This window comes from Furipterus horrens, unplaced genomic scaffold, assembly GCF_987537825.1.
Source record: "Furipterus horrens unplaced genomic scaffold, mFurHor1.1.pri manual_scaffold_9, whole genome shotgun sequence".
Taxonomy (NCBI): Eukaryota; Metazoa; Chordata; class Mammalia; order Chiroptera; family Furipteridae; genus Furipterus; species Furipterus horrens.
Window position 1 is genome coordinate 71,135,017 of NW_028327179.1, and position 14,615 is coordinate 71,149,631.

Sequence of the window (14,615 nt, forward strand, 5' to 3'; positions counted from 1 at the left end):
AAGCTATCATTTGGAATAGAAGGACAAATAAAGTGCTTCCCAGATAATGTAAAGCTAAAGGAGTTCATCATCACCAAGCCCTTATTATATGAAATGTTAAAGGGACTTATTTAAGAAAAAGAAGAATATCAAAACTATGAACATTAAAATGACAATAGCACTGGCTGGTGTGGCTCACTGGATTGAGTGCCAGCCTGAGAGTCAAAGAGATGCTGGTTCAATTCCCAGTCAGGGCACATGCTGGGTTGCAAGCCAGGTCCCCAGTTGGGGGCACACAAGAGGCAACCACACATTGATGTTTCTCTCCCTCTCTTTCTCCCTCCCTTCCCTTCTCTCTAAAAATAGTTAAATAAAATTTTAAAATAAATAAAATGACAACAAACTCAACTGTCAACAACTGAATCTAAAAAACTAAAAACAATAACAAATTAAGCATTACTTTTATTAAAACTGAAGTTTTCCTTATTTATAATAGACATCCTCTATTTTTCTTAACTTTTTAATTAAAATCAATCTAGATATCAGAGACCCCATTCAATTCTATTCACCCAGAAATAGAACTGTGTCTTTTCTGTTTTTATAAAGGGAAGATTCACTTTAGTCTTCACAAAACAGTAGCACTTAGGGAGTATCCTCCATCTCCCACTCCGATTGATTCTTCTAGTGAGAATCTTTTTTTTTCTCTTTCTATCCTTCCCTCACCTTCAGCCTCTCTAGAACCCTGCTTTACAAAAGCCTTGTCTGACCATGAAGGAATGCTCTTCAGAACACTGAGAGACTGAGCAGGTGATGCCCAACCAATTAAGTACCCAATCTCATGTAGAATGTCTAGAAGTAAACTTATCTATTACTTAATTTAAATAAACATTTTTCAGAGAAATAATAACCAAAACCACAAGGAAATACCTCTTCATACCCTCCAGTGTGTTCATAAATAAGAAAATGGAAAATAACAAATGTCAGTAAGGGTATTGGGAAATTGGAATCCTCATACATTACTGGTGGGAATGTAGAATTATGCACCACATATGGAAATTGGTCTGGAAGCGCCTCAAAAACTTAAATATAGAATTAGCATAAGACCCCAAAATTCCACTCCTAGGTATATACTCAAGAGAAACAAAAATATATAATCACACAAAATTTTGTACATGAATGTTCATAGGAACATTATTCACATGAGCCAAAAAATAGAAATAACCCAAATATCCATCAACTTATGAATGGATAAATAAAATGTGGTATATCTTTATGATGGAGTATTATTTGACAATGAAAATAAATGAAGTACTGATATATGTTCCAATATGGATGACCCTTGAAAATGTTAATGTGAAAGAAGTCAGTCACATATTACAGAATTCCATCTATATGAAATATCCAGAATAGGAAAACTTACAGACATAAAGTGGATTAGTGGTTGCTAGAGACTAGAGAATATGGGGAGATAGGAATATGGCGAAGGGGTGTGGGTTGAGGTAATGAAAATGTTCGAAAACTGGTTTTGGTGATGGTTACATAAATCTGTGAGTATACTAAAAACAATGAATTATCCACTCTAAAAAAAAAATGAGAGCAGACAGAAAGCCACTTAAATGTATTATGTTAAATTGTATTCATCATTCTTAAAGAAAATTAAATTCTAAAACAGCTTAATTAAAAACAAAAGTTTATGTAGGGCATGAGAGGATCTAGACTTTATGTATTTGTAAATGTATCACATAAAATTACTTTTTTCAGGCCCTGGCCAGTGTGGCTCAATTGGTTGGAGTGTCATCCCATGCACCCAAAGGTGGGTTCAATTCCAGGTCAGAGCCCATACCTAGGTTTCAGGTTCGATCCCCAGTCTGGGTGTGTGCGGGAGGCAGCCACTTGGTGCTCTTCTCTCACATTGATTGTTCTCTCCCTCCCCTCCCTTCCTCTCTCTCTAAAAGCAGTGAAAAAAATGTCCTCGGGTGAGGATTTAAATTTTTTTTAAATTACTTTGTTCAGGCTTTTGAATTTTGGGGCCTTGCCACAAAGGATTTATTTTACTTGTACATATATTTCTTTCCTGTGTCCTGTCCCAGACAATTTTAGATCATAGCCACAACAATTAAGTAAATTCAGACTTCTCCCAACTCCTCACCCCAAATAAATTAGAATATTTTGAGACCTAAATACTAAAAATTAGTTGTCAACACAGTACAAACTCAAAAGATAATTGCCAGTCTTCTATTTCATACTAATTGTTCTAATGTTGCTAGGTGATTTATCATAAGAATTAAATTTAGATGCTAGATTTAGTTGTGTCCCTAGAAATATCTCTGTGACAACTAAAAAGAACTCCTATTTTTGCAACCGTTGCTTCAGGGGTATTTTGAGAGTTTAAAGTAGTTACTCAATTATTTAGAATTTGGGCAATGAGTGAAAGTGAGGAATTAATGATAGAAAAGCATTCTTGGCACTTTATGTAACCCTGCCAAGAAAGGGCTAATGATCAACTAAAAAGGTATTTGTACCTGTGATATGATCCCTGCTCAAAATTGCAGTCATCTCACTTTTCCACACAGCTTTCCAGTCTTCTCAGGTTCATCCCATTTTCTATATCAAGCCACACTCATCCTAGCAGATGATCAAAAGTAGAGCTTGACAGCTGTTCTGGTAGTTTCCAGCATAATTTATGCAAGCATAAGCTTTTTAGATATGGAATCTTTCTCCTTGGGCACACTTTTTTTTTTTAATAGGGCTCAGTTTTTTATTTATTTATTTTTATTTATTTTTAACAATTTATTTATTTATTTTAGAGAGAGGGGAAAGGAGAAAGAGAGGGAGAGAAACATCACTGTGTGGTTGCCTCTCACACGCCCCCAAATAGGGACCTAACGTGCAACCTAGTCATGTGCCCTGACTGGGAATCAAACCAGCAACACTTGGTTCACAGGCCAACACTCAATCCACTGAGTCACAGCAGCCAGGGTTATTCTTGGGCACACTTAACTTGTGCAGCCAGTATTACTGAAACAGGGAATATTTGGCAAGGCAAATATATTGTGAAATTTGTTTTAATGCTTTGACTCACAAGTGACTTGTAGAGTTCAGAGTTGAAGCTTTTTATTGGTATTTACTCTTGTGCTCCAAGAGTGTAGAAGTGTTTAAGGAGAGGTCAAGCACACGGATTCAAGCATTAGATAAAGCTCCTTGGAAACCCGACTCATACTTTCTAGCTAAAATTCTGTATATTTTCTTTATGGAAAATAATAGTTCCTACCCTGTAGGATTATTGTGAGGAGTAAACAAAATATTCATGTAAGGCACTTAACACAATGCCTGACTGTTACCTATTATGAGAGTACCACATATATTAGATCTGTCTTGGAAAAGTCCAGCTATTGTTAATATAACAAGAATGGTTTGCACAACATCAATGTAACATGGTAGCCAAGGACAGTGGAGTGGAATGCACTGTGTGAACAATGATGACTTCACTGTACTAATCAGTGGGAGCAGTGGACACTATTGAGTGGCATGTGTATTGTGTGACCATCACAATCAAAAGGACTGAGCAAGTGGAGCAACGAGTCTGCATCAAATTTTGTGTTAAGCATAAACATTCCTCTACAGATACTATGTGGATGATTAAGAAGGCTTTTGGGGACCATGCAATGAATGCAGCACAAAGAAAAGTGGCACAAATGCTTCAAAGATGGTCAAGAATCTGTTGAAATTGATCCATGTTCTGGAAGGCCTGCAACAAACAGAACACCTGAGAAAGTTGAACATGGTGCAATCAACAAAGATCAGCAGCTGTCAGTGTGAGAATCAGAAGCTGATCTGGGGATTCTAAAAGCTACTGTGTCTGAGATTTTGACATAGGATCTGGGCATGAAATGTGTCATGGCAAAATTCGTTCCTCTGCTTCTGCTACCAGAGCAGAAAGAACTCATGCTGCATTTGGGAGAACTGTATGAGACCCCAAGGTGCCTACCAAAAGGGACTGAAGCATCATTGTCCTATGTACATTTCTTGTGTCTTCTTCAAAAAATGTCTCTACTTTTCATATTATGTTGCTGGACACTTTATGAACAGACTTCATAAGTGCTCTCCAGAGAAAAAGTCTTACCTCAATCAATCTATCCAAGTTCCATAGGTGCAAAGAGCTTCCTTAGGAAAAGGGTGGGGAAAAAGGTTGATCCTTTGGAGAGCCGGTCAAGATGGCAGTGTAGGCAGACATGGCTCACCTCTTCCCATAATCATATCAAAATTACAATGAAAATATAGAACAACCATCAGCCAGAACCATTAGGAAATGAGTTGAATGGAAGTCTGACAACTGCAGAATTAAAGAAACTACATCCAACGAGACAGACCTGGCAAGCTGGTGCCATATCTGAGACGCCATCAACACTGTTTGATCCATCTTGGAGATCCCCAGAGACCCCACCCCACCCAGTTTATGAGCCCACCCAAGTTACTTTTCCATATGAATAGTTGGTCTTTGCTCATGCTTCAAAATTTCCTAAATGCTATCAAACAAGCAATAGCTAGCCTCAGTAAGCTCCAGGCCCAGCACTAGCAGCAGCCAGTTTAGATTCACAGCTTAGCTTTGCCTGGGAAATTCCAAGCCCAACTCAAGTAGCAGCCATCTCAGATTGCTTTATAGCTCAAGCGGGGTGGCCCTGGGGAAAACACAGGTTGGGGCTGACCTTGGCCTGCACCACCCAGGAAACCTCAGCGCCAGTGTACCCAATGGACAGCTACAGACTATGTCAGAGCACCACCATTCTGCTCCTACACAGCTTGTCCTCCATGGAGGGCCAAGGTTGGTGGTCAGTGGTCACAGCCAATCCTTGCAGCTGACTTACCTTGGTAAATTTCTCCCATTGATCTGCCAACAGCAACCAAGGCTCAACTACAAGAGAAGCGTATACTCAGCCCTCATGAAGGGCTCATCTCAAGTACCTAGCTTGGGTGATAGGGGAGCTGTGCCACTGGACCCTACAGGACACCTACTACATTAGACCAGAATACCAAGACATGGAATCAAAGAAGCTCTACCCAATACACAGAAACAAACATAGGGAGGCTGCCAAATTGAGAAGGCAAAGAAATATGGCCCAAATGAAAGAACAGAACAGAATCCCAGAAAAAGAACTAAATGAAACAGAAATAGTCAACCTGTCAGATGCAGAGTTCAAAACACTAGTGATCAGGATGCTTAGAGAAATGATTGAGTATGGCCACAAAATAAAGGAAGAAGTGAAGGTTATACAAAGTGAAATAAATAAAAATATACAGGAAACCAACAGTGATGGGAAGAAAGCCAAGATTCAAATCAACGATTTGGAACAAAATGAAGAAATAAACATTCACCTGGAACAGACAGAAGAAACAAGAATGGGGAAAAAAATGAGAGAATTAGGAACACCTGGGACAACTTTAAACCAACATCTGAATCATAGGGGTGCCAGAAGGAGGAGAGGAAGAGTAAGAAATTGAAAATTTATTTGAAAAAATAATGAAAGAAAACTTACCTAATTTGGCAAAGGAAATAGACATACAAGTCCAGGAAGCAGGGAAAGTCCCAAACAAGTTAGACCCAAAGAGGACCAAGACTCATCATCATTAAAATGCCAAAGGTTCAAGATAAAGAGAATCTTAAAAGCAGCAAGAGAAAAGCAGTTACCTACAAGGAATTCACATAAGCCTATCAGCTGATTTCTCAAAAGAAACTTTGCAGGCAAGAAGGAGCTGGCAAGAAGTATTCAAAGTGAAGAAAAGCAAGGGCCTATAACCAAGATTACTCTATCCAGAAAAGCTATCATTTAGAGTGGAAGGGCAGATAAAGTGATTCCGAGACAAGGGAAGCTTTAGCTAAAGGAGTTCATTGTCACCAAGCCATTATTATATGAAATGTTAAAGGGACTTATTTAAGAAAAAGATCGAAACTATGAACAGTAAAATGACAGCAAATGCACAGCTACCAATAACTGAATACAAAAACCAAAAACAAACCAAGCAAATAAGAGGACAGGAACAGAAGAATCATAGATATGGGGATCATTTGGAGGATTATCAGCTGGGAGGGGGAAGAGGGAGAGACGGGGAAATGGTGTAGGGAGCAAGAACCATAATTGGTAGGAAAAAAATAGGGGAGTTGTTAAGAATAGTATAGGAAAATGTGAAGCCAAAGAACTTACATGCACAACCCATGGACATGAACTAAGGAAGGGGAGAATTGCTGGAGGGAAAGAGGGTACTGGGCAGAGGGTGGCAAAGGAAAAAATTGGAACAACTGTAACAGCATATTTAAGAAAATATACTTTAAAAAAACAATAGCAGAGACCTAAAAAAATAAAATTAATTTTTTCCAGAAGATGAATATTGGGAGGGGTTCAGATGCTTGATAAAGTCAAAGGTGATGAACTGTAATTAAGAAGAGATTGCTTATTAATGGATACAAGAAATATAAAAAGAGCAGAAAGATAATAGAACAAAGGGTATTAGAAGGTGGTGGTTATTTAGCAGGTCTGAATGGAATAGAAGATACAAGAGATAAAGGCACAGAATGCAAATATTCATAGGAAGCTTCAAGGAATGAATAATCCTCAGTGAAGTGGAAAGCACAGAATGAAGCAGAGAACAGAACTGGGGTATCAAGAGAGGCTGGTGTTTTGTTTTGTTTTGTTTTTTGTTTTGCTTTTGATTTGTGTGTGAGAGAAGGAGTTTTTATTGTTTTTAACCTTTAAGTTTGAACTAATTGGCAGCAATCAGGAAAATATGAAAAATGGGGTTGTGGGTAGGTGCAGGAAAAACAAGAGATGGTAAGCACCAGAAGTGAGTTAAGGTGTGAAAATTGTGTAACTGAAATCTGGGTAATTTGGAATAAAGGCTTTTAAAGTCTCAGGAGATATTATGCTTGTAACAGCACCAGCAGGAGGTAGGACTGGTAATTTAGCTTCTTTTTACTCTGACTGCAAAAGTCACAGGTACCTATTTGGCTCTAAGTTTAGGAATAACCATCCTATCCCATCCAGACCAAATGACGTTTTATCCATCATTTAACTTCTGTGCAAATATTGCCAACTTGCTTAATGGAAATGTTTTGAAAGTGTTGAGTGTTTGGGGTAGAACAAATGTTAGGGGGAAAATGTCATGATGTTTAACTTCTAGGGTTCTATGAGAGCTTGGTTAGTTTCTCTATCAACAGTCCACTCTCTAGGAGCAAATTAGGTCTTTGGGAATCTTCCCAAATTTTTTCAGGCTACTTGACTCCTTTATTGTGTTTAAGAAAAAAATTACTGCTGGTTCCCCAGGACACTTGTTTGTTGTATGTGTTTGTTAGATACTAAACAGTTATTGACTCCCACAATTTTCATTCCTGTTTTAAAGATGAGAAAGCTGAGGTAGAAGGAGGGGTTATTTAACTAATCCTAGTCTCACAAATGAGCATATTTGTTCTGTGATTTCAGTCCATGGCAAATATAATAAATACACTTTCAATGCAGCCTAAAAGCCTGTTTGGGATGTCAGGGAATTTCACAGTCAGTTTCAAGCCCAGAGCTGTGCTCAGCCTCCAGCACCCTCTTTTAAGAATGAAAGTCTCTCTAAGCACCTCTAAACTCTCCTAAAGTCTGAGTGTTCCTCCCAGATAGTCATCCTGATTTTACCCCTGGACTTAATTATTACTGGGTTTCAGCAATAGGGCAGATAGAGATTATATGGTTAAGAAGCACCCCAAATGAGAAATACCTGAAAACAAGAATGACAGCAGTTATCAAACCTCATTTCCAAGACATTTTTTAAACTACCAGGCCTTATTATAAAACCAGGCTGAGAAGCAGTACTTTATTTATAATCCAAGTAATAGCATATGGTGGAACAATGATTTATAGAAGTGACTGCACATTGTTTCAGAGTAGCTCAGGGCCTATTTTGACCTCAAAAGATCTATAAATATAGCTTAAGAGCAGCAAAGCTGGAACTAGATCCAGGTCTCCAGAATCCCCATCCAGTATGCTTTTCATTACATCATTACACCTGCCTGGTAGGAAGAGTCAGAAGGATAGGTTAAAAATATTATCCAGAATCCCCATAGCATAAGTGTTCTGGGGACAGTTTTGGCTCCTCCAGTTCCAATACTGTCATAAGGATTTGTGTGCATGTGCTGGCTGATTGACTGGGAGATGCCCTTCCCTAGAAACCATTAAAAGATCATAGGAAAAGTCTGCCTTGCGGGTTCAGAGAAATTATTTTCAAGGTGGAAGATTAAAAGATGTCACATAAACTTACAATGAGATAAACTGTTGGCCCTTTAGTTTTAACACCCACAAGCTCTCCTAATCTATTATTAACATTATCACCCAGATTTCCCACTTATATTTAAACTGAGCTCATTGGAACAAAGGTGTTTTCTGTTTTATTTCTCAGGTTGTAGTTTCTCGATCAGGATCATCAACGCCTCATGTGAACTTTTGCCTGGATACCAACCCTGTGTCTCCGGAAGCAATTGTGGAGCACCCATTAAACCAAAATGGCTACACACTGGTCGTCACTGGGAAGAAGGTAAGCCCTGTTCCCACAGGAGGTGCCATGGACACAGTTGTTCCTGAGTGGGTATTTGTAGCTAGTGTCATGTTGTCCTTTTTAACTTCTCTCTGTCTTGTATTTACCTCTCCACTATCAAGTTCTTTCCTGAGTATTTAAAAGGTCTTCTGAAATCAAGTTAAATTTTTACTTGGGAAAATAAGGCTTAATGGAGGTCCTCTTCATATATGTACTTTTCCTCTTGTCCTATATTCCTCAATGAGAAAAACAAACATGCTGAATTAGTATTACAGTCTGAAAGGAAGAATTCTGTTGCAGGCAGATTGATCCTAAAAATGCATATTGGAATATGACGCCAGCCAATAACCTCTTTTCTCTGAGAGGAGGAGGTGCCTCTTGATGCCAGAATGATATGTAAACTTCTTTAGAATTTCCCAGGGGTTCATATGTGTTTTCCAGCTGCTTAAATTATACTCTCTTGTTATTTTAAAATTGCCTCAAACAGAACAAAATCTCTCTGCTAAATTGTACCTTTAGCATTGCATGACAATGCTTGTGTTCACTAGACAATAATGGTAACTTCTATCATGTACATGCCTACAATAGAGGAAAGAAAGGAATTTGACTCTTTTACTTTAATCACCTAATAATTATTACATGATTTGCATACATAGATGTTATCTCTAGTAGACTCTACAAAATTATATTTACATGTATCTTTGATGTATTCAGTTTTTATTTAACACACAAACAGATTTTCTGGAAGTTCTTTTCACCACTTTTCTTTACAGATCACCAAGATCCCGCTGAACGGTTTGGGCTGTGAACATTTCCAGTCCTGCAGTCAGTGCCTCTCTGCCCCTCCCTTTGTACAGTGTGGCTGGTGCTATGACAAATGTGTACGATTGGAGGAATGCCCCAGTGGAGCATGGACTCAAGAGATCTGTCATCCTACAATCTATGAGGTAGGCATCTCCGACAGCTATCAATATGTTTTTTGGTAAGTACACATCTCAGTAAAGAAAAAAACCTAAAACTCAGTTTACTCATTCATCTATGAGATCAGCCAAAGCACCATCTCCCTCCACATTTTTTCTTTAGGGTGGCATTTGGGCACATCCCCTGAGTCCCACACTTGAAGTGCTTGCTTCACGCTCACTGAGACTTTCTCCTTGGACAATTTCTCTCTCTTAGTGCTGTGTGAATAAGCTTCCCATTTCCTCACACTGGAACCTGTTTCCTCCTGACTCCCCCATTCTCTGAGTCCTCAGCACATACTTTATCTGCCAGATACCTGGACGTGAGCCTCTATCATACACAGAGCTCTGCTCAAGGCCTAACCCAGAACCCTACACTGAACGGTACAAGCTAGATATCACAGTCATTCTGGGGCAAACAGGACAGGTTCCTTCCTGTCTGACTCCAGAGATGGTAGCCTTGTCTCATCACAGATGCGATTAGAGGTTACTTCCCAGGGCAAGTAGATGGTCAGCACCCATGAGTGGCTGTGCACCTCCTCTCCAAGTTCCTAGAAGAGCCATAAAATGCAGCTGATGACTATTCTAAAATCTAGACTGTGAGCCATTTCATTGTTTATTCCAAAAATACTCAAGTGTATACTACACAGAAGGCATACTTCTAGACACTGGGGAGATACAGCCTCAAACAAGACAAAAGTGTTCCTTCTCTTAGAGGACTTAGCTTCTCACAGTAGACTTCAGCCATGACATTGTAGCCACCATCTCTCTCTCTGTTTCCTTACTTAGTAAGTATTTATTTAGCACTTTAAATTCTCCCTGACATTTTTTTAATGTCTTGATCCAAACACATTTTTCTTGAAAATACTTCCCTGATGAGGACCCAAAGTGTATTTTTTCAACCCGCACGTTGAACAGTTGGACTTTAGTAAATGATCCCTTGTGAAAGATTCAAGTTAAAGGTCTCTGTTGCCTGGTTCAAGCCCAAGTAAACAAAGTGTAAGAGTCAGAACAGGAAGCACCCCCAGCACATGACTGTTTTCATTTAGTTATGGTTTGGGACAGGATTTGTGCTGGGGGACTAGGTTTTAAACCAAATTATTTTCTGTTGGGTGTGACACAGTTATTAAAACTTAGCTTGATCAGCCAAGGAATAAACTAGAAGACAGAAAGAAAATTTTAAATCTGTATACCCTTTTTTGTTGTTCTTTAATATACTTTTAAAACCCCATGTAATTTTATACTTTTTAAACAGTCTTGGAAATTTGAGATTCTAGAAGGCTGAGCTCACCTATTCATGAAAGAGATATGAGGAAGGTGGTGTGGGTGTGTGCCTACTCATGTGCATGCATACGCAGTTAAAATCACAATTTTATTTCAAAAATAGCCAAGCTGTTGTTTTAAACAAAGAGCAGGTTGAGAACCTGTACAAATGAGACATTTAATTTTAACCAATACGCTTTTTATTTGTCATGGAAGCTACATTAAAATGGTTAAAAAACAGAATAAATATTTTAGAATTTTCTGGAATCAGAAAATCTCTCCTATTTGGATCTTCCTCCTTTCTCACCTTTCCTAACTCCAACATTCTACTTGGCAATATACGGTTAGAAGGAAAAGGATGCAGCCAAGCCCATAAATCCCTTTCAGTTCATAGTTGTTAGGAAGATTTCATGCTGCACTAGAGCATGACATTCAGCATTCTTACTGCAAAAAAATAAGATTATTCATCTTTTTCTTATCTCTCTTAAGCTCTATAGGCACAAAACCCAGCTAATGTATAGAATCTCATTTTCCAATAAATGTAAGTTAACTTACTTTTCAATGTACATGATGTTCAGCAGCTGAAATTCTTTACAGTTCCACATACGAGAGGTTGCAGGATTGCAAGCCCACTATTTTGTTTCAAACATATTGTCTGATCTAGTACTTAAAGAGCAATGATAAATGCTTTAGAAAAGGAAACTCTTTCCCTTGTATTCTGAATTTATCAGAATAAAATTGTCATATCTTGTAGGATTGAATTTAGTCCTGGTGATGCAATAAAACAATTTATTAATTAATCAGAAGACTCAGATAAGAAGCAATATCTTATGGGAGGTTGGGTCATGCAGTCAGTGCACTGTCACCAATATATGTGACTTTTATTCTACTGAAGAGGCAAATTTTAATTTTCCAAAGTTTGTTGTTGTTTTCCTATATATTTCTCACCTGTTTTCCTTTATTGTTAATATCTTAAATTACTATGATACACTGTAAATTTTAATTTTCCAAGGTTTTTTGTTGTTTCTAACTTCTCGTGTATTAATGGGTTTTTGAAAACATGATCATTTAAATCATTTTAGCCTGTGAAAGGAATATAGCTACTTTTGTAGCTATTTCTCCCCTGTTCAGACAGGTAGGAGACTCAGCCTCTGTGGCTTTATGCTGGACACTCATTTCCTTTCTGCAGAGTTTCTCTGCCCTTCAGGATAACTCATAGTTTGCCAGCCCATTGTTGGTTCTATCCAAGGGTGTGTCGTCCAATCCTGCTTCCTTCCTTTCCCCCTGGAAGAGTGAACATTACCCCATAAACTAGGGAAAATCCTCAAATACCCCCCTTTAGTATTTCAGTCTGGAGAGAAAAGCTAAGTAGAATTGGTCTTTCAAAACCTGACTGTCTAGCCAAGTTTTTATAATACTCATTTCTATTGCACCAATTGAACACCTCTCAGTGTCTTTTCTCAAATCATCACTCAATCCCTTTGCCTCATACAGAAAGTCATGATGCATGTAAAGTGATATACTTCAGTTTTTACATAGAAGGGAGGGATCCAGCTGTAGGATCAGGCTTTGGGCAGCTGTTTCCTTGGGAAAGCCTCATTAGGAGAGGGAACAGCAGCTGCATGAGCGCCTCAAGCAGAAGAGTCCAGGAGGGTGAGGTGTCTTATTCTCTCCTACTGGATTTCTAACAAAATAATAAGTAGATATCTTTTTCCTAGTACTTCTTATTTGGCTAGACATGGACAAGGTAAGTTTTCATGAAAGATACAACTTTTGTAATGGACTTTATGGATAAAATAGCTACCATAAAAGCACTAAGTTAAAACTTTAAAGGGGTTTGATAAACAAGAATAAGTTAAGACTTTGCGGTTATTTACTTGGGAAGGATGGGGATCTTGGCAAATTTGAATTTTGTTAAAAAGCCCTTCTAAATTGTAAAAGAAACACTTTTAAGACTTTCAGTAACTTGCCTTAAACAAATATCTTTTTGAGTTGCCTCTATAACAGTGCTATTTTCCCACCATTGTACTTCACAGCACAATTTACAATATGTCCCCCGAAAAGAGCGTTTCCTTTCTCAATTGTCACAAAGCTGCTGAGAAGAAGCTTATTTTTAACTTGTTTTGTTTTAGTAGTTTTAGTCTAAGAACGTTGTCTTACAGACTTCCTAAGAGCCCAATGCTCTCGTGTTACAATTACCAAAGTTTTATTAATAATTTAAATTTTGCTTTTCACACACCAAGAGTAAGCCTGCAATAATAAAAGGAACCTATTATTTAGTTAACATTGAACAGGGTCACAGGGACAATCCTACAAATGAGATATAAAATGATGCCAAGGGAGATAATTAGAAACATGACTGCAATACAGATCACATTTGAGGCTATCTCCAGTTCTGTTCTTATCTCTTTTGAATACAAATAATACATTGAGTGTATTAAGTATTACATCATTTTTAAAAGACTGAGTGTATCAGCTAACCAACTGGTGTATATCAAGTAGTAACTATATTTAAAGAAAAATCACAAATTAATAATAAATGTGAATTAACAAATAAAAGAACTAGATTCACTTATTCATATGTTGCTGCCCTGTACATAGAAGATGATTTATAAATAAATGGCAGATATACATTGAATACTATCTATATTTGATACTATGAAAGCTGCTGAATGCAATTGAAAACACTGGATATAAAAAGAGGTATTTTTGCTGTGTGGTTTTCTTCTCTGGGTTGGGGATGTCACAGCAACAGGAGTGTAGCACACACAGCAAGGTATATGTTAGAGGTTGGCTTCTATGGCCGATGAGTAAGTTTGAGCAGAGTTTCATCTAGAGATTCATGAAGGAGTTACAATCAGACTTATAAGCATAAAAGTCTAGGTCCAAAGTGTGTCTTCTCTAGCCCAGAAGTTTCCTAGACAATAAATTCATTTCAGAGTAGCCCAAGAAGGCTCTTCATTCCCATGCAGAGTGAATCTGTTCTCTGTCTCATCTCTAGATCTGAGAACAACTTGTTTCACCGGCCTGTCATATAGTTTTAATGTTTGTTCCAGATACTTTGAAATTTGTGACCATTATTTCTTTAGTGAAAATTATACTTTTTAGGTATGGGACAATCAAAGAATTTCAAACTATTTGAGCATACATATTTTGTTTTCCACACATACAAAAGACCATATATTGGGTTTTTTAAGTTTTATGTTGTCCTTATAGGTTTTCCCAACTAGTGCCCCTCTGGAAGGAGGGACAACGCTGACCATATGTGGCTGGGACTTTGGATTCAGGAGGAATAGTAAATTTGATTTAAAGAAAACCAGAATTCTCCTCGGAAATGAGACCTGCACCTTGATCTTAAGTGAGAGTACAACAAATATGTAAGGATCTTAAAATGCTTTGCAGGGTTGGGTTGGATAACAGGTTTTGTTTTTTAATGAATGTTTGTAAAAATTACCCTAAAAGTTTATCTCTGAAGTTAAAGAGAGTCTTGGTCTATCTCACCCCTTGTGGATTTTCTTTGTTTTTGGTTTCTTTTTTTTTTTAATCTTATTTACAGCCAGGATTAAGGAGGGAGAAAGGCGACATCTAGGTGAAGAAAAAGAAAAATCCAGCATCTGAGAGTTTTCAGCCATTTTTATAAAGACTCTGCAGAAATTGTCTGGGTAGATTTGAAAGCACTGGTTGGAGTTGCTCCATCTTGAACGTCTTCAAATATAGTACACAATAACTTTTTGTATAAAAATCAGTAAATAACTTGATATGTACTCTGTCTTCTAAATTCATTTTCTAAACCTCAGTAATATAGAGTAGCTGAATCACATTGTTGAGACTCATTTTTTTTTCCGTAAG

At 37.8% G+C, this 14,615-nt stretch overlaps 1 protein-coding gene across 2 annotated transcripts in view; it reads left to right on the top strand.

Moving 5' to 3' along the window:
- Nucleotides 1-14,615, top strand: part of MET (MET proto-oncogene, receptor tyrosine kinase) — a 173,152-nt gene that overhangs the window by 103,816 nt on the left and 54,721 nt on the right. For both annotated transcript variants that reach the window (XM_090287400.1, XM_090287399.1), the window contains exons 4-6: nt 8,410-8,544; nt 9,318-9,491; nt 13,983-14,143. In XM_090287400.1, the coding sequence (XP_090143526.1) occupies nt 8,410-8,544; nt 9,318-9,491; nt 13,983-14,143 (470 nt within the window). The remainder of the gene's footprint in view (nt 1-8,409; nt 8,545-9,317; nt 9,492-13,982; nt 14,144-14,615) is intronic.